The sequence below is a fragment of the Trichechus manatus genome, unplaced genomic scaffold (genome assembly GCF_000243295.1).
Source record: "Trichechus manatus latirostris isolate Lorelei unplaced genomic scaffold, TriManLat1.0 scaffold00044, whole genome shotgun sequence".
Lineage (NCBI taxonomy): Eukaryota > Metazoa > Chordata > Mammalia > Sirenia > Trichechidae > Trichechus > Trichechus manatus.
The window spans coordinates 13,888,370-13,912,052 of NW_004443980.1; the positions used below are offsets into that span (position 1 = coordinate 13,888,370).

Genomic DNA, 23,683 nt, shown 5'->3' on the forward strand with positions numbered 1-23,683 from the left:
TCACGATGAGTCCGAGGCAACTTGAAGGTACACAATAACAACCACAATGTTGATCTAATTACTCGCATCTATTAAGTGCTAATTATGTGCCAACCACTGTCCTAAATACATATACTATCTCACTGAAATCCTCACAATCCATCTGCAGTCCTGTCCCCCTCCCTCTGACCTCTCTTCTTCCCCTACTACTCACTTCCCCCTCATTCACTTTGCTTCAGCCGCCCTTAGCCTCCTAACGTTCTTGGACCACACCAGGTGTTTCTCTACCTCAGGGCCTTTGCATGTGCTATTCCTTCTGCTTTCCATGCTCTTCCCCCATGTATCCTCATGACTCTTCCTCCAAAACAATATGTCCAGGTACTAGCTAGCAGGGCAGCTCTCAAAGTGTCCCTAAAGCCATTTCAGATGTCCATTAGGTCAAAACTAGTTTCATAATAATCCTAAAACACACATATCTTTTTAATATTCTACAACGCACTCATAAAGCATTACAAATAGATTTTTTACAAATCTGTTTGCAGAACCTTTTTATCAGAGGTATGAAGTTTGAAGCCACCAAGAAACGCCAGATTTTTCTTTGCATACCAGCAAAGAACACACCACTCAATCCCCTCTTACCAAGTGCACCTAAATAAATAAATAAAAACAACAGACAACCTGAGATTCTACAGCAGACGCCCAGTTTCAAGACAGGACTGTCTGAAGTACATGCAGTTTATTCAACCTTCAAAAATATTTTGGATTTTATGCCTGCTTTTAGCTGGAACTAAAACTGCTTTACTTAAATTCCCTACAGAATTGCTGTCACGAAGTTGTAGTTTGGATTATATCTGGACCTTTTAAGGGAGGACATTATAAGGATATCTATCACTGCATTTAAAGAGCCTCAGTGGCACAATGGTTAAGCGCTTGGCTGCTAACTGAAAGGTCAGTGGTTCACACCCACCAGCAGCTCTGCAGAAGAAAAGACCTGGCGATCTGCTCCCATAAAGATTATAGCCTAGGAAACCCTACGGGGTGGTTCTACTCTGTCACATGGGGTCACTATGAGTTGGAATCGACTAGATGGCGCCCAACAAAACAAAATTACTGCATCTGCTTTAGAAGGTAGATGAGGAGAGAGTCTACACAATCTACGCTGAAGAATAATAGAACACATCTCTGGGACCTAAAAAAGCATTGTTTCTTCCCTAAAATCTACAGGGCTTCTTCTCCACTGACAATAAGACTTTGTAACCGATCTTGTTGCTTTGGCTGCCAGGAAACTTGGGGCCAAATTTACAACTCATCTTTATCTGTACCAAACATCCTGCGCTGTATATCTACCTCCTAACTTTCTGCTTGGTCTTACAGTCCTCTCCTAGCTATATTTTACCTAATCTGGATAGGCAGTATTGAATGTAACCACCTCAAATATTTTGAGGTATGTGTAAAAATAATAGTATATAAAAATAAAGGAGGCGGAGAAATAGGAAAGGGGGTGGGGCATTCCGGGTAGACAGAATAACAGGTACAAACACTTGGAAGTATGAAAGTGCCTGCCTTACTTGGCGAACAGAGACCGGTTTAGCATGAATGGACATGAATGCAAAGGTGAGAAAGAAGACACAACTGGAATACCACAGCATTGACTCTGCCTGGGGCACGCTTACCTGAGATGTCTGTGTAACTCAAGTAGCTTCATTCGGATCTCTGTTCAAACATTACCTCATCAAAGAGAATCCCTCCTGGACCAAGTCGTCCCAAATACTTTACACGCATACATATACATACACACCACTCCATCCCTTTCTCCCTCTTACCTTGTTTTATTTTCTTTCATTATACATATGAACATCTGATATATATGTATTTGTTTATATTTTTATTAACTTCTCCCTCAACAGAATATAAGCTCAGTAATAGCAGGGACTTTATATTGTATTTTACTACCCAACACCTAGAATAGCACTTGATACAATATTGGCTGAATGAACAGAAAGATAGTTTAGTATCAAACTGAGAAAGATATTAATAAACCATGCTAAGAAATTTAGACTTTATCCCACTAGCAGTGGGCAATGTCTAAGACTTTATGTAAAAGATGTATTATGATCACACTTCTCTTTTACAAAGACAGCTCTAGTACTAAAGAATGGACTAGAGAGAAAATCTATGGAAAAAATTCAAATGATAAATTATACAAGTTAAATAAAGAAACGCAAGCATTATGAATTCAAACGCACAAGTGAATTCACGAGAGATGTAGGCAGGAGACAAAGGGAAAGTATATGATAATAGTTAAGTCAGGCATCAAACAGATCACTTGACAGCTGTGTGACATTAGGCAAATTATTAATCTAATTCTTGGTCTCCTCATTTCTAAAACAGGGATAATAACTGTACCTATCTCATATTTTCTTATTAGGTTCAAATGATATAATGTATGAAAATACAGAATTGACCAAATTTGGTGACTGCTTACAATGAGCTCCAAGAGAAAAGGGACTGTGTCTGGTTTGTATGCTGCTATGTTCCTAGCGGATCTACTTCTGAAAGATCGCAGCCATTGAAAGCCCTGTGGAGCACAGTTCTACTCTGATACACCTGGGGTCGCAATGAGTCAGAATAAACTTAATGGCAACTTTTTTTTTTTTAAATCCCTAGAGGAGTCCCTATGAGTCGATATCAACTCGATGACACTGGGTTTGGTTTTTTGAGTGGAGTCCCTGGATGGTACACACAGTTAATGTGCTAGGCTACTAACTGAAAGGTTGGCAGTTCAAGACCACTCAGGGACACCTTGGAAGAAAGGCCTGGCAAACTATCTATTTCCAAAAAATCAGCCACTGAAATCCCTATGAGGAAAAGAAAACCCTACAGAGCACAGTTCTACTCTGATACACCTGGGGTCGCCACGAGTCAGAATAAACTTAATGGCAACTGGTTTTATATCCCTAGTACCTAGCACTCTGCTTAGCCATACCAGGCACTGAATACATATTTGATGAAAGCACTAATGGAGGTGACGAACAAGACTAAAGGTCAAGGTTGACTTTAAGGTAAATCCTCCTAAGAGTGTAAAAGTGGGAAGAAAAATTTGGCCAGAGGGATGAGGAGACCATGCACATATCTCCTCAGTTTGAGACTACTGAAGCTGACGTGCCTGTGAGACTCACCACAGGTAATACAGGTGTTATAGACTGAATTGTGTCTCCCAAAAATATATGTCAACTAGGCCAAGCCACGATTCCCGGTATTGTGTAGTTGTCCACCATTTTGTCATCTGATGTGATTTTCCTATGTGTTGTAAGTCCTACCTCTATGATTAGATCAACTAAGGAACAAGCAAAGAGAGTTAAAATAAGAATCCCAAGGAACAAAAGCATTTAAAGAACAGCAGTAGTAAAATTAATCAAGGATAGAGTCTGAGAGGCAATAACAAAGTGAAAGATAGGAAATGAACCTTAAACCTTGAAAGCAAAAGGAGAAGATGTGAGAAAAAAATGATTAAGAAGTGTCCAAACTGCCCCCGGGCACCCTTTTAGCTCAGTAATGAAGTCAGTCCCAAGGTTCACCCTTCAGCCAAAGATTAGACAACCCCATAAAACAAAACAAGACTACTGGGGCACAACAGCCAAGGGACAAGGACTAGAAGGCAGGAGGGGGCAGGAAAGCTGGTAACAGGGAACCCAAGGTCGAGAAGGGAAAGTGTTGACATGTTGTGGGGTTGTTAACCAATGTCATAAAACAATATGTGTACTTAAAAAAAAAAAGTGTCCAAACTGACAAGAAACATACCAATAAAAACAAACCAAAGCCACTGCTGTTGAGTTGTTTTTGACTCATAACAACCCTACAGGACAGAATAGAATTGTCCCATTGGGCTTCCAAGGCTGTAATCTTTGTGCATGCAGACTGCCACATCTTTCTCCTGTGGAGAGGCTGGTGGGTTCAAACTGCTGACCTTTCAGTTAGCAGCGAAGGCCTTTAACCGCGGCGCCACAAGGGCCACTGCGCCACAGTGGAGTGAAAACTAAAGACAGACTCCTAGATTTTAGCAATTACATCATCAAGGACCTTTGCAAGGGAAGTTTTCATGAAGTGGTTGGGGCAAAAGTCAGATTGCAGTGGACTGAGGGGTAAATGTGAATTGAGGAAGGGGAGACAGGGAGGAGAGATCATTTCAAGGTAAGGTCAAATTGGCCATGGAAGCATCCAAAAGCCTACTTGGCCAATTATTTCTACTACCACCTCCAACTGGTCGTTCATTTTTATTAAAGTATGTTTTCATAAGACACTTGTAATATATGACTCCAGAAATACGGCTCCACTAGCTAAAATATTCAAGTAGAGTAAGACTGTCTTCACTGCCCCAGCAGTATGGGTTTTGGTAAGTCCAAAGGGCCTTTATGGTACCAAAAATCTTTTTATAAAGTACAAAATAATGATCTTTAAAAGTATAACAGTTTTATCAAGGCTTTAAAATAGTCAACGAAGGATGTTGTGTGCCTTCGAGTCGATTCCGACTAACAGAAACCCTATAGGACAAAGTAGAACTGCCCCATAGGGTTCCCAAGGCTGTAAATCTTCACAGAAGCAAACTGCCACACCTTTCTTCTAAGTAGTGACTGGCGGGTTCGAACCACCAACTTTTCCCTTAGCAGCTGAATGCTTAACCACTGCACCACCAGGGCTCCTCTAACAAAGAACAGTGTTGTATATATATACTACCGATTACATTATTTAAAAGACACGTCACAGAAGGAGTAATTATCAAGATCTCATGCTGATATTTTAAAATAATTATAGTTATGGATACAAAAGCATAAGGTGTGTTTCTTTAATCCTCATTACGACCCTACAAGGTAGGAAACATACTCATGTTGCATATGAGAAATCCAAAATCCAGAGACATTCAGTTAGGATGCTAACTGCTGTAGCAAACAACCCCCAAATCCCAGGGGCTTAAGAATAAAGGAGTATTTCCCACTCGTGTCACAATCCAACGTGGCCATTGTGAGGTGGAGACACAGAGAGTTCTGCTCTATGAAGTCATTCAGGGATCCAGGCTCTTCTACGGGATAATCTACATTAAACTGGAAGGTGAAGGAAGAGACAGAGCATGGAGAGTCCCACAAACGGCTGTAGAGGCCAAGTGGCAGGCGTATTCTGTGCCACTCATATTCCTTTGGTCAGAACTATTATGTAGACCCACTTACCTGCAAGGGGGAAATGGAGTCCAAAGATAGACCGGGAAGAACAAGAGAAATAGATATGGATGGGCACAGCATTCTCTGCCATATTAAGTAACATATCTGAGGTCATGTCTAATGTAGGAGAGAGCTGAAAATCAAACTCAACAGTGCCTAACTCCTCCAACGAACCCTGCTGTTCTATGCTGCTTCTCATTTCTCTTCACTGAGCCCACCCTCAACTTTATCATTTCCCCAATGACAATGACAGCGGATGGTTTATGCTGCAAGGGTTCAATATCACTTTAGAAGAATTATACTTTGTGTATAAATATATATATATTTCATTTATCATTTATTTTCTGTCCTACAATTCCCGTTTAGCCTCCTGAGGGGCACACACAGAGACATAATTTAGGAATCCCTCTGAAGCCCAACCATGCTAGGTGATCCACTTCTGATTCTGTTAACTTACTTCCAACTTTCCACCTACTTCACCTCTACTCCACTCAACCTCCATATTCCTCACATACATGAGGCTTCCTGCTGCTCCTGTCTCTAGGTCTTGGCAGCTGTTGTTCCTTCCGCCTGGATGCTCTTCCCCTAAAGTTGCCATGGCTCATTCTCTCATATCCTTAGGGTCATTGCTTAAATGTCACCTTCTCAAGGAGACATTTCCTATCTCACTCCACCCCCTTCCACCCTACTTCCATTCATGTTTTATTTCTTCTGCAAGACTTTTCATCATTAATATACTATGCATTTTACATACTTATGAGTTTATAAATTCACTCTGCATTAAAATGTGAGTTCCACAAGGGAAGAAGATTTTGTCTGTTTTATTTACTGCTCTATTTCCAGCGCCTACCATAGTGCTTGGCACACCGTATTTCTTCTGAATGGATGAACTGAGGGGAGACAAAGGAGTTAAAAACAGAAGGAGCATAGAGGTAGCTGCATGGTACTGAAAATGTTCTAGATCTGAAGCTGGATTCAGGGGTGTTCATTTTACCATGTGCTTCACAAACTACCCTCCAAAAACAAACCGACTGCCATCCAGTGGATTCCAACTCATGGTGACCCCATATGTGACAGAGTAGAACTACTCCATAGCATTTTCTTGGCTGTAATCTTTACAGAAGCAGATCATCAGGCCTTTCTTCTGAGGCACTACGGGGTGGGTCTGAACTGCCAACCTCTCAATTAGTAGCTGAGCACAAACTGTTTGCATCAGCTATGCAGGGAACTTCTACAAACTACAGAGATGCTATACAGTCTCATATATGTCAAACAGTATAATACTGCATAATCTTACAGTTCTACAATACAGTCATTTTTACAAATAATTCAACTCAAAACAGTATGTCTGCTCAGCTATATACTCTTGTACTTTTTCTCATCTAAATAAAAAATTAAGATGGAGAAAATTGGGCCCAACACTGTTATTTTCATTCCTTAGCTAGTTGAAGATAAATTTTACTCATATTTTTTTCCTCGAATATGTCTTAATAGGCCAATTGGAAAATTATGTTACATAATTCTTTTTAAAGCTATATCGTGACCTTTCAAAAACAGCATCCTACCTTAAAGAAGTGTAAGTAACCTTTTTCTTTGAAAACCTATTTGAAGAGTTAAATACCATTAAGCATTTTCTTCTAAATTAAGCCTTCTGGAGATGTTTTAAAAGTGATTCAATGATTTTGCTAATTTTAATTAAAATTAACATAAATTTCAGCTGAAAATTTTTATTCCAAAGTTTACTTTTCAAATGTACACTCTTACACTTATCACTAAAAACACACAATTCAAATGCAAAGAGGCATTATGAAATCTAAAACACTGACAACAGGCACATTAACAGATTAAACAAATTAAGGGCAGGGGAGGGAAGGCAGAGAAAAGGGAAGAGACAGAGGAAGGAGAATTTAAGGGAGAGGAAAGAGAAGGAAAGAGGGGAGGGGAGAGAAGAGAGGAGAAGTGAAGAGGTTAAGTGATTGCATACATACATACTTGTACAAACTTTAGATGTAAAGTTTCAAAACCAAAGGAGAAACGAGACTACTAAAAGCAAGGCATCTGGAACTGGTCCATCATAATCCACTGTGCCAAGGCATAATGGTCCAGTAGTTAGAAGCCCTGCTTTTGAGTTCCAGCTCTGCCATCTACTACCTTGGTATATACTAGCATCTGAATTTGCCTAATTCCTGAGGGATAAGAATCAGGATCAGCACAAATGTGGTTCCTATGAGGTGGGGGTCAAACATACCGCCACTCTGCAACTTTTTCACCATTTCTGCACCGGCCGTTCCCCCTATGGCGCTCTCTACTTCTTTGCTGGGTTCTATAATCTACTGCAATGGCCATACACAACTCACAACCATACACACAGTTATGTAGTTTATTAGGGTAGTAACGGGCTACAACTCAGGATCAGAATTAACTTGGAAATAACAGGATACAACTCAGGAGACAAGATATAGTTTGTGATTCAGGACAGCTTCCAATTAAGACAGCTCTCAGCTTCTTCTTGGCCGTGCCCATTGGTGGCCCTTCTCTTGGCCGTGCCAGCCAGTGGCCCTTCTCTCAGCCATTTTCCTTGCTGGGACTTGCCTCTGCCACTGTGTCTTCTCAGGCCTCTGCTCAGGCAAGTGTTACAGCTCTTTTAGCTCTGCTGACAAGTGCCCAGAGGCACCCCGCTCCACCAGCAAACCTCCTGCCCGAAGGCACTTAGCTCTCTATCTTTCTATGGGCCAGCAAGCCCACCACAGTCATCTGCTGGTCCCGTGGTTTCCGGCACTCATACTGCTGCCGCTATCTTGCGCCATCTCATGCCATCTTCAGTGTTACAGCTCTTGACCCATTTAACAGCTCTTTTATGAGGTTCCCTGTCTCTCCCACTGCCTCTCTCTGAAAACCTCTGTCAGGTTGGCTGCTTATACAAGCAAGCTCCTTAACAATTTCAAGGCATGCCCCACAAAAAAAGGGCAAAAACCAACCAATCCCTGCAGGTCACTCATCCTACTGGGTGGTTTTATCCACCTTATTTGCATAGTAAATTGGCCAACCCCTCCAAGATGTGTAAAATAGATCAATCACAGGACAGACTGTGCCCCAACCAATCATTTATGGCAGAATTGTACACCTACAGCCAGAAAGGCCATATATAAGGAGAAACCTATGGCACTGCACTTGGGCAAGATATTCAAACTTGGTCTCTTTTATCACTTGTAAAATTCAGATAATTTTATGCAACTGTTAAATAAGATCATGTATATATTATATGCTGCTCTGTAAACAATAAAATGCTAACTAGAAACGTATTTTTAAAGTTCTGAAATAAATGTCCCATGCTTATTAAAAAGATTTATTATACTAAATTACATTCTAGTGGTTGGAAAAAGTCCTAGTACTCAAACAGCACAGTGCAAAAGTTACAGATCCCAGCTCCACACATGATAATATCAACCATATTTCCTTGATACAAAGCAAGAGCCTAACAGTCTTCCAAATATCCTCATAATGAGAAGCATTTTTACCAATCTACAAAAAAAGGAAGGAATTATTATTATACATGTTCATTTGAAAAAAATAAACAACTATATAAAAGAGAAACAAGGTACACAGTATCTAAGTTACAGCTATTATCAATAATGGTTGTTGACAATTTTAAGTCCCTTAAGCAAATAGAGTGGCTGTGAGTCAGAATCGACTCGACAGCAGCAGGTAAGCAAATAAAAAATACAAATGTGTTTCTTAAATGACTACACATTCACAGAGAAAAACACTCAATATGCAACAAAACCACACAAATTTGCCAAGGGAACCTATAATGTACTAACATGTTATGGTCTTTTTCAAAGGTCTATTCTTAGATGTAAAACAAACTCTCTTTAATTAAAACCTTTGCTTATAAACACATCTCCTGAGTAAGTAAAGCCTAACAAATCCAATATGAGTGAAACGCTGTACCTGGAAACAGAAAGGAGCCCCGAGTCATTTACAACAGTAGTTTCATATATCCATCCACCACGCCCACCACAATAGCAAACATGCAACCTTAAACTAACGGAAAGCTTTCTAAATTTAGATACATTCAAATAACGCATCTTAAGTTATACGTAAAGTAAAGGTTTAGTAAATTATTTACTATGTCTTTCATCTTTAATAACGGGATAGCACGTTTAACTTGTAATCAAAATGGAAAGAAAGCTGTTATACCATATATTACTGGACCAAGAGTCAGAGTTCCCAGTCTATATTTAGTTCACATTAAAATGGAAGCAAAGATGCAAACCCAGCTAAAAATAAAATGTTCTGCAAGGATGAGATTTTTAAATGGATTGAAATCTAGCTTTATTTGGTCCCTTAAATGCTGATTGTGTTTAGCAGCACCTAAACTTTGCAGTGCTTTACAAATCTAAAACTATATCATCCTCCATCGTCTAGAATAGGAGTCGTCGGCAAACTACAACCCACGACCCAAGGAAAATCCAGACTATATGCAGCCCACCAGATGGTTCTGTAGAACCCACAAGCTAAGGTTTTTACATCTGTCGATGCTTTAAAACAGAAGAATACTTCCTTTTTTACATAATTCATTTTTTGTTGTTGAAATATACACAGCAGAACATACAATTCAACAATTTCTACATGTACATTTCAGTAACATTGATTACGTTCTTCAAGTTGTGCAACCACTCTCTCTCCTTTTTCAAAATGTTCCTCCTCCATTAACATAAACTCACTGCTCCCTACAGTTCCTATCTAATCTTTCAAGCTGCTGTTGTCAATTTGATCCCCTACAGATAGTTCTTAAAATAGCACAATGTTCAAGGCATTCTTTACTAGTTAAGCAAAATATTGTTTGGTTTTAAGAAGACTTCAGGGGATATTTTTGGTTTAAGTTTTCAAGATTATCTCAGGGCAAGTTTCAGGGATTCATCTGGCCTCCATGGCTGCAGAAAGTCTGGATTCCATGAGAATTTGAAATTCTGTTCTGTATTTTCTCCCTTTGGATCAGGATTCAAGAAGAAGAATGCTTCTTGACATTTGAAAATCATATGAAATTTGAATTTCAGTGTCCCTCTTAATGAAGTTTTATTGGAACACAGCCACAGTCATTCATTCTATGACTACTTTTACACTATAAGAGCAGAGATAAGTAGCTGTAACAGAGGCCTTATGCCACTAAAGGCTGAAATATTTACTATCCGGGTCTGCACAAAAAAAGTTAGCAGACCTCTGCCCTAGATGAATGTTAATTATTCTTATTATTCACAGTATCTTCCTGCTCACCACCTATCAAAATGTAAAAGTTCTTACTTGCCTCTCCTATCATATCAAGTTTCTGTCAGTAACACTTTAACTATTCTCACTTCTTAACATTTCTCTGGCCATATTTCTGTTTCCCATTCTATCTGGATCCTTATTCAATTCCAATGGTTCCACCAGAACTGTGTCTAAAAGTTTTAAGTAATATGTTCTCATCTACTCTATTTCTTTTTCTTTTTTCTTTTGGCTTTAACAAACAGAAGTTTATTCTCTCACAGTCTAGGAGGCTAGAAGTCCGAATTCAGGGCGCCAGCTCCAGGGGAAGGCTTTCTCTAATCTACTCTATTTCTATTTTAAATGCAAGGTGTGAGCCATCATAACCCAATAATGGACTGTCACCTACAATGTGAAAAACGCCGACGAATTCTTCCCTAGTCTACTCTATCTAGGCTTACGGTGAAAGATAACGTTTTAATTTCACAAACCACATCTCACGAAGCAGTGAAAAATACAATTTTCTATTTCCATACACTGCCTTAGCATAAAGGTATAGGATTTTATTTATGCATACTTCATGTTAAAGTAAAAACAAGATACTAATTGAAGAATGTAAGAATGTGACCATTATTCTTTTCTGACTGGGCTTAAAGAAATGTCTTACTCAAGATATAATGTTGTTGCAAAATTCTGAATATCTTTCCAGTGTTCAGGTAAACCTAAACTTAGAAACTCACTTATAGCCATTCATAATTAACTACCGAAAGACTTATATAAATGTCAAGTAAATAGTCTTGAACTATGAGAACACAGTAAACCTAATTAAGAGGTATTTTTGAGCCATGAAACTTCAAGAACGTGGCTGAGATGACTCCGTGGCAGAAAAAGTCACTGGAGATGGTTCCCAATTGTTTGGCTCATGACTGTTTGGCCTATGATAGTTGAACAGTCTTAGTCATCAAGCCTGACCAAGATACCTCTGGCCAATCCGTGCAACATGAAGACGACAGCACCCGTGGGCCAACACAGAACACACAAGCCATCTCCACATTCATGTTCAAAACCAAACTGGTCTGAGTTTATATTGTTGTTGTTGTGTGCCATCAAGTTGGTTCCAACTCATAGCGACCCTACAGGACAGAGGAGAACTGCCCCAAAGGGTTTCCAAGGAGCAGCTGGTAGATTTGAACTGCCAACCTTTTGGTTAGCAGCTGAGCTCTTAACCACTGTGCTACCAGGGGTCCGAGTTTATATTAGTGTTGTTCAAAAATTTCTCATTCTCAGTAAATACCTGTGAAATTCTCTACAACAATAAGTCTGAATGCAAAACCCACCTCCGAGAGAATACCAGGGAAAGGTAAAACGGGAGGAAGAGACAGGACAGCTGTCTTTTGGCTTTTCCACATCAGCACGACTTCATCTATGTAATTGATTTTTTTTCGTTATATACATAAAATATTATCTAGTGTTTAGCACCTGGCTTACAAGATGAGGGAGCCCTGGTGGCACAGTGGTTAAGACCTTGGCTGCTAAACAAAAGGTCAACAGTTCAAATCCACCAGCCGCTCCTTGGAAACCCTATGGGGCAGTTCTACTCTGTCCTACAGGGTCGCTATGAGTCGGGACTGACTCAATGGCAACAGGTTTGCTTTGGTTTTTTGGTACTAGATGAGACAACCTCACATTTCATTTAGCTGAAACATAAAAAGAGTGAGAGAGAAACAAAACAGAGAGAAAGGAAGGACACAGAAATAAACTAGGGGGAAAAATGGAAAACGAAAAGAGAACAAAAATATACAATATGAGGATGTGAACAAAGTACCATCATGTCCAGGAGGGTTTTATTAAACCACAGTAACTTTAAAATCAGGTCAGCCCTATTCTTTACTTAAAAAGTCATCATATCCACTGCAAAAAAAAAAAAGCTGAAATTAGTGTTATTTTAAGAGTCCTAAAACCCAAACTTCCTTCAACAGAGGACTAGTTAATTAAATGATGATATACCGTATTAGGCTAAACCACACGAAATTCCCATATTCAATCATTTTTGGCCTAATGACAGAGCAACTTCCTATAGTTCAATCTAATACAATATAATACTTTGCCCTTATTAAAAAAAATGAGGTAGATGTACACACACCATTAAGGACGTGATCTCCATATTGTATCTCCAAACAAACAAGATGCAGAAGAATGTGTATAGAATGTTCCCGTTAATATTTCTTTAAGAAATAGGTATCTATATATATATGCTCTTATGTACACAGAAATATTCTGGAAACACACCAAGAAAGTGTCAACAATTACTATCTCTGAGAGGGAGACCAGAGGTCTGGGATGAGAAGGAAACTACTTTTCACTGGATATCCTCCCGTCACAGTGTATCCTCTCATACTGTTTGAATTTTTTACTGTGCACATGCATTATTTTTTCAACTAAGAAAAAGTCTGGGTACCTTTTCAAAGGCCACAATTAACTTAAGGTTTTTTACTAACATTCAAATTATTTAAAACGTTAACCAGTATTTACAACAAAAACACTTAAGATAATTACTTAAGTTAGTGGCCTTTTTTCACTCCATACCTAAACTGAATACCAAAACAGCTTTACAAGCCTAAGGATTTTACATGAAACTAAAATAAGTACTCCCTATGTTTTAATGATAATATCCATATACCTGAATCATTATATGTAACTATGTAATATATATACAAGCAGTTATTCATGTAAGAAATATTTTTTGACCTCTATGTGGGAGTCCTAGTGGTGTGCTGGTTAAGAGCTTGGCTGCAAACCAAAAGGGTGGCAGTTCAAATCCACCAGCCACTCCTTGGAAACCCTATGGGGCAGTTCTACTCTGTTCTATAGGGTCGCTGTAGAGTCAGAATCGACTCAACGGCAACAGGTATGTTTTTGCTTGTTTGTATTATGTGCAACTCATTCTGCTGTATGTCCTATGTATATCTATGTATAAATGCTTTATATAAACAGAGCACATATACAAACATATGTAAGCATGGGGGTGTATATGTGTGTGTGGGTATGTGTATAAAGGTATTTGTGCAAGTGTATGTGGTTCACATACCACCCTAGGCTGCTACTCAAGCAGGATTGAAGATCTGAAGATGCCACTGGTAATCACAACCTGTCAGACCTATTGGTCCCTTGATGCATCTTCAGAATACAGATCAAGAATTGCTACTGTTGTCTTAAAAGTGACTGGGCCTTGGGCTAGTTCTAGGGTCTACCTGTCCTCCATTAACTCTTATCTGGATCACAGTCCAAGTCTGGGAGCTAGCAGTTACTGAAAGTTAGCAGTTCTTTCCATATATTGCTCCTCTGTCCCCTTCCCCTATTCTGATCAGGGCTGTAACTGATGAAGTTTGTGGCATATATGAACAGTCTGGACTGAGGGGAGGGGTGCTGTGGCTCACTTGTCTCAGCAATTTTAGTCCCTGATCTCAGGGGTTTGTCTATGAAAACGCTGATCAACTTATATGTACCCTAACATACGAGCTAATGCAAAAAGGCAGAATGTCTGAAATCCAACCATTCTTTTGAAATTCAAGCAACATTTCATGTAATGATCATTAATTATCTCTAATCGTGGCAAAATGTAAGTGCTAAACATTTTCATTAAAAAGTTAAACTGAAAACCAACAAAAAAATGTACTTTTTGAATTTATACTTAGTCTTGATAAACATGCTTTATACCAAACTACAGGTATTATCAAAATTAGAGACTATAATCTTAACTATTATCATGAGTTCATGAAACCTACAAATTTTACTGGTACTCCCAACAAATTTGTCGTATGATTTTACTTGATGCAATTTAGAGCCATCTCAGTGTAAAATTACCGGCTAAGTGTGCATAGAATTCTAACCATTTTATGTAAACGTATCACCAAAGCCAAACCAGTTGCCTTGTGTGCAATCGATTCTGATTTATGGGGACCCCAAGTATTTCAGAGTAGAACTACATTCCATAGAATTTTCAATGGCTATGATCATTCAGAAGTACATCCATCACCAGGGCTTTCTTCTGAGATGCCTCTGGGTGGATTTCAGTTAGGAGGCAAGCACTTAACCATTTGCACCACCCAGGGACTCAATATAACATAAACCACTAAAAAAAATTCTGCTATTTTGCTCATTCTGAATATATTTATATAAACTGATTTCTTAAAAAATTAAGATTTAAAATGTTAAAACCACTTAGGAAAGTCTCTACCTTGTTTAATATTCTAAAAGTACATTAAGCCCTATAAAACTCAAAAATGTCACTATTAAAAGGAGTTACAATGTGTGCAGTTAAAATGACTGAAGCAATTCTTGACTCTTTAGTAAGTACATCTTATTATCTGTGTGTGTGCTTACACATATTTATTTTAGAAAAGCTAAAATGGAGGCAGGCTAATACAAACACGAATCTACAAACACATAATAAAAGTTTTACTTTGAAAGAAGAGTCCACTGACCTTAGGAAACATTCACAAAAAAATTAAGCGCAGAATGAACTAACTTTGGCAAATTTATTTTTAGAGAGCCCACAAACCCAATGATTTTACTGGTTGCCTTTTTAAATTCCTCATTAGAGTTCCCCACTGCTAGCTGGCTGGCCATATGAAGACTTCAAACTACAATGAAAATTAGAATATATATGTTTAGGTATAAGCCTTTGCTATATAGGTTCGCTATGAGTCAGAATCGACATGACGGCAATGGGTTTGGTTTGGGTTTTGGTATGTGTCGATCACGATCAAATTAAAACTCTCCACTGGGCTCTCACAGGTCGATAACACGAGCTCCATATAACATAAAGAGGTTACTTTCCATTGTTAAAAATAACTGTCGGTGTGTCAGTAAGATCTGAACTCCGCACTTCGCGGAAATCTACAGCAAGAAAGCCTGGCCAGCTGTTTGTTCCGAGCAGGGTGAGGTTAACAGCGAGCATCGTTTACTGCTGACCTAGTCCCGCGGTTTCTGCCTTCCAAATGGCAGGAGGCAGAGGGGCGAAAAATGCTGCCCCACGTGGCGAAGGCTGCTGCCCGCAGTTAGGGAAGGTGACCGGCTCACTGCAGCTGCGGCTGGTTAGCCGTCACCGAGTTCCCTGCATACAGGCACACACTCGTCGGAACCACTTGGGGGGGGGGGCGGTGAGGGATCAAGCACTCATTTTAAGCTAATGGCGCACTGGTTAAGTGCCTGCAAGGTCGGTGGTTGGAACCCACAAGCCGCTCTGCGGGATACAGACACCAGACTGCCGTAAAGATTTCAGCCTTGGAAACCCCACGGGGCAGTTCTACTCTGTCCTATAGGGTCGCTATGAGTGGTAATTCGACTCGACGGCAATGGGTTTTGTTGTTTAAATGGAAACTCGCAACAGTGCTTCAGTGTTTTCCCACGCTCCCGCAGCGCAGCCTGCTCCCTTCTCAGCCTCTGCCATTCAGCCTAGCTTCCCCGGAGCCCACCCTGGCGACCTCAGCGCACCAGCCCACGTCCCTCCCTCCTGCTGTCCAGCTGCCCACAGGCCCCGCCCCCGAGCCCCGCCCCCGAGCCTAGGCCCAGCCCCTCTTTCCCCACGTCCGCCTGGATTTCCCTGCGCGCTCCTGCGCCTCAGGCGCCCTCCTCCACTTCCTCGCCCCGCCGCCTCCCACGCTCCCCTCAGGCCCGCCTCACCTTGGTCCGGATCTGGCCTGAGGTGGATACTTTACGAATCAGTTTCTGTGGTCCCTCCTGCTCCGCTTCGCTATCCGACGAATCGTCTCCCGGCCCCACCGAGGCAGCGGCGGAGGTGACCGCGGCACCGGCGCCCGGAGGGTGGTGCTGGCCACTGGCCCCGGCCATCCTCTCCGACTCCTGCGGAGACACAGCACCGCCCGACAAGGGCGGTGGCGGTGGTTAGGGGGTAGGCTCTGCCCAAGTAGGGCCCGGAGCCCCGTGCCCAGCTGCCGCCATCTTCGGCTCCCCCAGCCGCCACACACACCCCCTCCCCGGGAGGAAGGGTCGCCGGGGACCAGACGCCCTCCTGAAAGGTACCGCCGGGCTCCTCTGCTCAGGCCCGATCGGAGCGGCGGCCCCCAAAGGGACTTAGTCCCCGGCCTCGGGACGTTCTGAGGTTCCTCACCCAGAATGCAACCAGCGCGGGTAGGGAGGATAGGGGCGGCTGAGGGGTCAGGGAACCCTCCCTTCGGCTCTCTCCAAGAGTCTGGGGTCTCCAGATGGACGAGGGCAGGGGCTGGCAAGAAACCTCTGCAGTCCGCCCCCTGGCCGGCCAAGCAGTGGCGATTCTCCCTCGATTTTTGGGCGCAGGGAGAAGGAGACCCAGAGCTTCCTCCGACTCCCACAGACACACCCCGGCACCTCTTGGACCCTGAATCTCTCCAGAGACGCTTCGGCCTCGCCGCATGGTATCCGCTGAATAAAAAGTCCCTGCTGCGCCCAAGCTAGGCGGGCGCTGTGAGTACGAGGGATTGTTCTGCCCCTTACCGGTCTCACGACCCCAAGCCCCACTCCGAGGGCCATACCTCTCCCGTCTCTGCCTTGGATTCGGGTCCTTTCCGCTGTCCCGACCGCGGCGTTTACTTTCTGGCCCACCCCCACCCCTATCCGGTGCACACGGAAGAGAAGAGCATTTTCTGGGAGGTTTGACTCCTCTCTGAGAACTTTTCGTTCGGAAAGAGCGATCCCTTTGGCTAACAGGAAACTGGGAAGGGCGTGGAGAGAGCAGAAACAAGAGAGTACACGCAGCCCAAGACGACAGAATGCAAAATAAATGTCTAAGCTGAAGCGCTAACCAACTCTGCCTAGAAGAAAACAATGCACTCGAGCCATGTAACACCAGTGCCCGAGCACGAAAACATTGGAAGTTCCAGGAGAACCACTCCCTAACTCGGACTAGAGCAGGACGAAATGGGATCAACATGCTACAGCCACTGCTCACAACTTGTCCCCGGCGAGCTGGTTACGTGGGCACCTGGGGAGCAGCAGCCTTGTGGCTGGCTGTGCACGCTGGGCGTCAGAGATCCCTAACAGGTGTGGGACGGCCGGGAGAAAAGATACTGGAAGGACAGATTCCTCCTGTCATCCAGAGAGAGAACTCCAAACTCGTGTTAGCTGTATTTTTAAAAATAAGGCAAAAAGCCTCGACCAGACGGTGGAGTCTCTCCATTTCAGTAAAGCATTAAATCTCTTTAGCATATTCATGCCCTCAGTACCCAAGTCCCCTCCTATTTCCTCAATTATGATCTTTAAGGTTCCTCCCAACTCAGGTTCTATTGTCTTTTTCTTTTAGTTGCAATCCTATCCTCAACAATAATTTGATTGCCACGTGAGACCTGACAGTTCTAAGAGGTCTGAAGAAACAGTATGTAATGCCAGTACTGTAATCCACATTGTAGATGAAATTCATTAGAATGTAAAATGTGCTGGTTAGTTTAAATGTTCTAAAACAAGATTGCTGCCATGTAATACTAATTTATAGAGGCTACTTATCCAGCTTCAGTTTCCTTCTTTAGGAAAAGAAGAGTTGGGCAAAATGAACTTTAAGATCCGTATAGCTTTATAGATAATGTCATTGTGTATCTACAAAGAGCACATGGCTGTGGAGGGAATTCTTTAAGAGAAAAATAACTAATCATCAAAATAATGACCTAGCTGTTTAGTCAGTGACAAGTCCAATGGTTTGGCAATGTAGATAAGGATACCTAATTAAGGGACTGTTGAAAGAATAAACCCAATTAAGCCCTATTGTAATGTAAAGAAACTGAGGTTGAAATATCATGATCTGGGACCAAAGTCAAAATCATGGATTCCTATTCTAACATTTTCACTGTATCTCACTATATGACAAAAGATGGTCTAATATCCTATGCTTCTAGTCACACTTTAGACTTCCAAGTGTGTATAGTAACATCTCCCAGAATCCAGACAGTAATTAAACTGAAACGCACTGCTTAATGCCCATGCCTACTTTGCCATTTTAATAAGAGGACCAAATATATTTCTCATTCTTTGATTCAAATATTGATTGCTTTAAAATACTTTAAAACAATTTCACACACCATAGCTGGACAATTAACACCTCAAAGTAAAGTATTTATTACTTCGTAAAGATTTAACCTCACAGCCAGCCTGCTCTTCAAAGGCTCCTGTAACAAGTTCCAAAACTTGGCTGTGACTTTGAAAGCAAAGCTAGTCTCAGCCTACTTATGCTAAATAAATGATCCCTGCTTTAAAATTTCCCTAGCATACAGAACGCTCAGGATGAAAATGCTGTGTAGGAAGTTAGGAAGATGAAAGGTAAGTGCTCACCTCACTTCCCACAAAAGGCAGCTCTTGGAAAACCCTTTCAATCATCTCTTCAGAGGAGGAAATATTTCAAGGAATCCCTAATTTAAAGTATGTGACTCACCAGCTTCTTCTCAGGTCTTATGTGTAAATTACAAATTGCCAGAATGAATATTCAAGTTGAATATTGTAGAGCTGCAATGCACATCACTTCCTTTAAAAATATAATAGCAATGTCAGGATCTCAATTTTTTCACCCATTTTAATGTAGCTGAAAATGCCAACTGAAAACGAATTTCAAGTATGTGGTATATACCATTATTTAATTTAAAAGATTTCCTTTACTTTTGCCCTTACTTGGTGTTTTCAAAATTCCAAATAATTTCTTAGATGTGTCTTACATATGTCTTTTATTATTGTTACTTTGAAACATTTGGAACATAGTGCATCACAAACACACTATTAAAAACTTGGACATAAGCCATGTAAATACTGCATCCAAGATAAAATGGAAATAGGTAAAGTCACCATTAAATTGGGTTTCTACTTAATACTGTTTCCTACTCCATTAAACAAAAAACAAAAAATCCTATTATCCCAAACTTGTTTAAGTTAGACAAATCTCATAATGATACCAACTTTATGATTATTAGTATACTACTGTTATCTACAGAGGTAGTAAGCTTTGAATTATATTCTTATTATAAATCACTACTCAGACCCAAAGGGATTTAATATCCATTTGCAATTTTTAAATCCCTTATGTTCTATAGGTTCGCTGTGACTCAGAATCAACTTGATGGCATGTAACAACAACAACAAATGTTCTATGGTTTTACCTTAAATATTACATCATAAACATGTAGAGTTCTACATTTCATACCTGAGAAACTAAAGTAGGCACCTTAACACACTCATGTTCTAGGACTCACATTCCTAAGCAATAGGAATCATGCAACCAAAGAACACTGCTGGTTGGACAAGTACCGGCCACAAGAGACTCTTTCATTACAACTTTAGAACCACTTCCATAATACAGTGTTTGCTACATATTAAATTTTCCATATAGTACTCTCCTTAGGGTTAATTAAATGAAAAACAGTTTGAGATTAATCATGATATCAACTGCATGTACATACAGTCGCTCTTGCACCTAATGCAAAAACTTTCCATCATATAGACATGATGCCAGTTTGGGATCAGCTGCTAACCTAAAGGTTAGTGGTTCAAACCCACCCAGCACCACCATGGAAGAAAGGCTTGGTAATCTGCTTCCAAAAGGATTACAACCAAGAAAACCCTATGGAGCAGTTCTCTGTCACACATCAGGTCGCCACAAGTTGGAATTGACCTGACAGCAACAGGTTTGTTTTTTTGGTTTTCCTTTGCAACTCTTTCCTTCCTAAATTGCCACTAGTTCTGAATAGCCCTGGTGGTGCAATGGTTAAGAGTGCAGCAGCTAACTAAAAGGTGGGCAGTTCAAATCCACCAGCCACTCCTCGGAAACCCTATGGGGCAGTTCTACTCTGTCCTATAGACTTGCTATGAATCGGAATCCACTCAACGGCAATGTTTTTTTTTTTTTTTCTTTTGATTTTTTTTGAATAGTTTCATCACTACTAACTAGCATAAAATCATCTGGGGATAAAAACAGTAAGTAAAATGTACTCTAGCATCCCTCCACTGTCTAAGAATACTTTTTAAATACTCCCACATTTTTAAATTATTGGTAGAATTCTAACTTTTTTCAGGACATTATGAGTAAAGATGTTTGGCCAAATAGCTTCCAACCCACCCATGCCCACCACCAAAATATTTTCTAAGTGATTAGAAATTTAGGTAATGCCTACATTTCCACTGACGTGATTAAATACCAAAACTAGCATTAAAGAAAATAATTTATCTTCTTTAGGCCCAATGCCCTAGCCAGAGTAATGACAGGCTAAAACACCATTTGCCATTGAGTTGATTTTGATACGTGGCGATCCCATGTGTGTCAGAGTAGGATTGTGCTCCATAAGGTTTTCAATGGCTGATTTTTCAGAAGTAGATCACTTTCTTCTGCAGCACCTTTAGGTAGACTTCAGCCTCTGGGTGGACTTGAATTACCAATCTTTCAGTTAGCCTATCGCAGTAACCATTTGCCCAAGTTTATTTAAATGCCCTGACTTAATAACTTCATCTCTAAACACAAAGATCATGAAGTTCAGCAGCTGCCTCTCAGTTGCAGACATGGTTGCATTTCAGGAAGAAGTGCTGTTCTCTTCACGTTTCGTCAGCATCAATTCCTGAGAGTACCTTTACTCTTCTGTCTGAATAGTTTCATGTGGAATCATACCATCATGTTTTAGTTTCCATCAAAGAGTAAGGAGAGGAAATTCTCACGTGGATGCTGTTACATGCCATAAGGGATAATGCAACAGGATCTGTGTAATGTGAACACTGCCCATTCGATACTGAATATTGTAAATGAGTGTAGTTTAATGGTAAAGTATTAAAGTTGTCCATATGTGAATTCAAAAAGCAGATTCTAAGTAAGTACTGAATGGAGTCCCAGTCAAAGCAGACGTTCTTAATTTGAGGTCTTGGACCCTTTCAGGGTCCATGACTGGGCTTCAGAAAATCTGTCAGTCCTTGAAATTATATTAAACTTTTTAAATACAGAGTCGCTATGAGTCAAAATTGACTCAACAGCAAAGAGTTTGGTTTTATATATACATACATATATATATGTTGTGAAGGTGCATTTGGAGGGGGAAGAGAGTCCATAGCTTTTATCAGATTCTGAAAGAGATCAATGACCCAAAAAGTCAAGAACCCGATTTTGATGAATTTTGTGTCCCTTCAAAACATATTTAGATGAAGCTGATTATGTTTCTCCCCTTCACTCCAGATACCTAAAATATTTAACACTTAAATCCAGATTCTTTTTTCCCCTAAATTATCCCTCCTTTTTCTTGTACTTTTCAGTAATTTGGATGACTTATTTTTTTTAAGAACTTAAGATAGTGTTTGACATACAGACTCACAGGGTTTCGAAGATCAGTTATTTGGAATAAAATCACTGCCAAGAGTATCATTTTATGCCATATACCTGAGATCTCTGCAAAAATGGTTTCTGGACTATCTAACTGCAAACCATTGAAACCACTGAAACAAGACATTTTGTTAAGAATGTAAGCTCTGTGTCTGTGCTGTTAACTGCTGTATCCGACAATGCTGGTACACAGTAGGTGCTGGATAAAGTATCTGCTGAGTAAATAAAAAGGTCTTAGGTGTTTAAAGAAAATAAACCTAATTCTTCAGGAGTTTTCTGCAGTCTGGATAAAATGTCACAATTCATTCACACATTTCTGTTAGGCCTCTAGATTTAAAAGCTTGGGTGGAGAGATTTGTACTGAATATATTTTGTAAAAAATAAATGAGTATTTTAGTTCTTGTCACTTTTGAGAAGCAGAACAATGAGTTTTTCTCTATTTTTCTAGGCACAAAGTAGTTCTGGCATCAACTCTAAAGGAAAATGCATATAACCGTGTACTTTTCATTGTAATGGGTGTTGGCTTAAAGTACAGGCTCAAAAGGAACTTCATATAGAAAAGTTTAAGAATAAAACAACAGTAACAAAAACACTAAATTTAGTTTTCAATCATCTTTGACTTAAACTTCAAAACTGGATTATGTTTTTAATTTCACGAATAATTTAATCCCCAGTGACAACCACAATAGAAGAAATAGGAGCAGATGGGCAACCTAACAACGTGTTCAAATTTGTAAAAGCAAAGACAGCTGCAGATACAGACGGATCAGAATCTAAGGACACTTCTGAAAGGTCAGGAAACAGGAGGCAGAGAAACGTACCCTGGGCAAAGTAGCAGGGAGTGTATATATTAGAAAAAAAAAGGAGAACCAACCGGGGCATCCCCCTAGAAGTTCTCAACAGGCAGAGGGCCGGCTGGGAACACAAACCGCGCCCCTGGAACAACAGCATCCGAACCCCTCCAACAGAACACGCGCGAGGCCAGAAATTTTGGACAGGGCTTTTCAGACCAGCTCAAGAATTTCCATCTAGACAGAGTAGCAAACATCAAGGCAGGGTATGAAGAGCCAAAATTCGAGACCAGGGAAACAGGAACCCACACAGGATTACCGAGTTCTGACTTGAGAAGGGGATCCCTGGGTAGAGTCCCTGGAGGTGCGTGAGGTGGTTCTGGCTGTTTGAGTTGGAAGAAGTTGAAGGAGTTTTCGAGAACAAATCGAAAGCCCCCCCCCCCCGTCTCCTCCTCCGTAGACTCCTGCACACAATACACACGCACACACTACTCTCGGCCCCTAAAAATTATCTAACCTCCGCGTTCCAAGTGCAGCCAAATGCCAGGCGAACGCGAAGTTAGCTTCCCGCTTCATTCCCTTTAAAGCCCTAGAAAAGCCGGCTGCGTTGGGGGTGAATAGAAGTCGGGGTACGGTTCTGTGTTTTACACCGCGATCTGCCACCCGAACCGGCGGTCCTCAGGAACCTGCGCACCCAGGTGACGGCAAGGGCGCGGTCTCGGGGGCGAAGCCTGGGAGTTCTCTGACCCCCACACGCTAATTGTCCAGCCTGGGCTTCTCTCCCACTCCCTACAACCCACGCTGGAAAATAAAGTACGGAGTTGACAAGTCGTTTAAGCATGGAAACGGTCCTTCGAGGCCAGTCGCCAGCGGTCCGCCAGCAGCCCCTCGGGAAGAGCCCCGGAGGGAACGCCGGACAAAGACGCTCCGGACGGTGCACTGGTAGGAGCGCTGGTGGCGGAGGAAGCGCTGCCCCGGCTGGGAAGCAGCTGGGGACCTCATCCCGGGCCATTTCCTGAGCGGAATCCGGCCCGGGCGGGGGGAGCAGCGAAGCAGGAGGGGGTGGGCGCGGGTGCGGTACCCACCGGTTCCTCCCAGGCCGGGATACGGGCGCCGGGTGC

General features: G+C 41.3%; 1 protein-coding gene across 1 annotated transcript in view; it reads right to left on the bottom strand.

Moving 5' to 3' along the window:
- DGKH (diacylglycerol kinase eta) overlaps positions 1-23,668 on the bottom strand; it is a 253,952-nt gene extending 230,284 nt beyond the window's left edge. Inside the window, exons 1-2 of the mRNA XM_004376610.3 lie at positions 23,648-23,668; positions 16,125-16,304 (exon numbers count right to left, since the gene is read on the bottom strand). Coding sequence (XP_004376667.1) covers positions 16,125-16,292 — 168 coding nt within the window. The 5' untranslated portion in view covers positions 16,293-16,304; positions 23,648-23,668. The remainder of the gene's footprint in view (positions 1-16,124; positions 16,305-23,647) is intronic.
- Between the last annotated feature and the right edge of the window lie 15 nt (positions 23,669-23,683).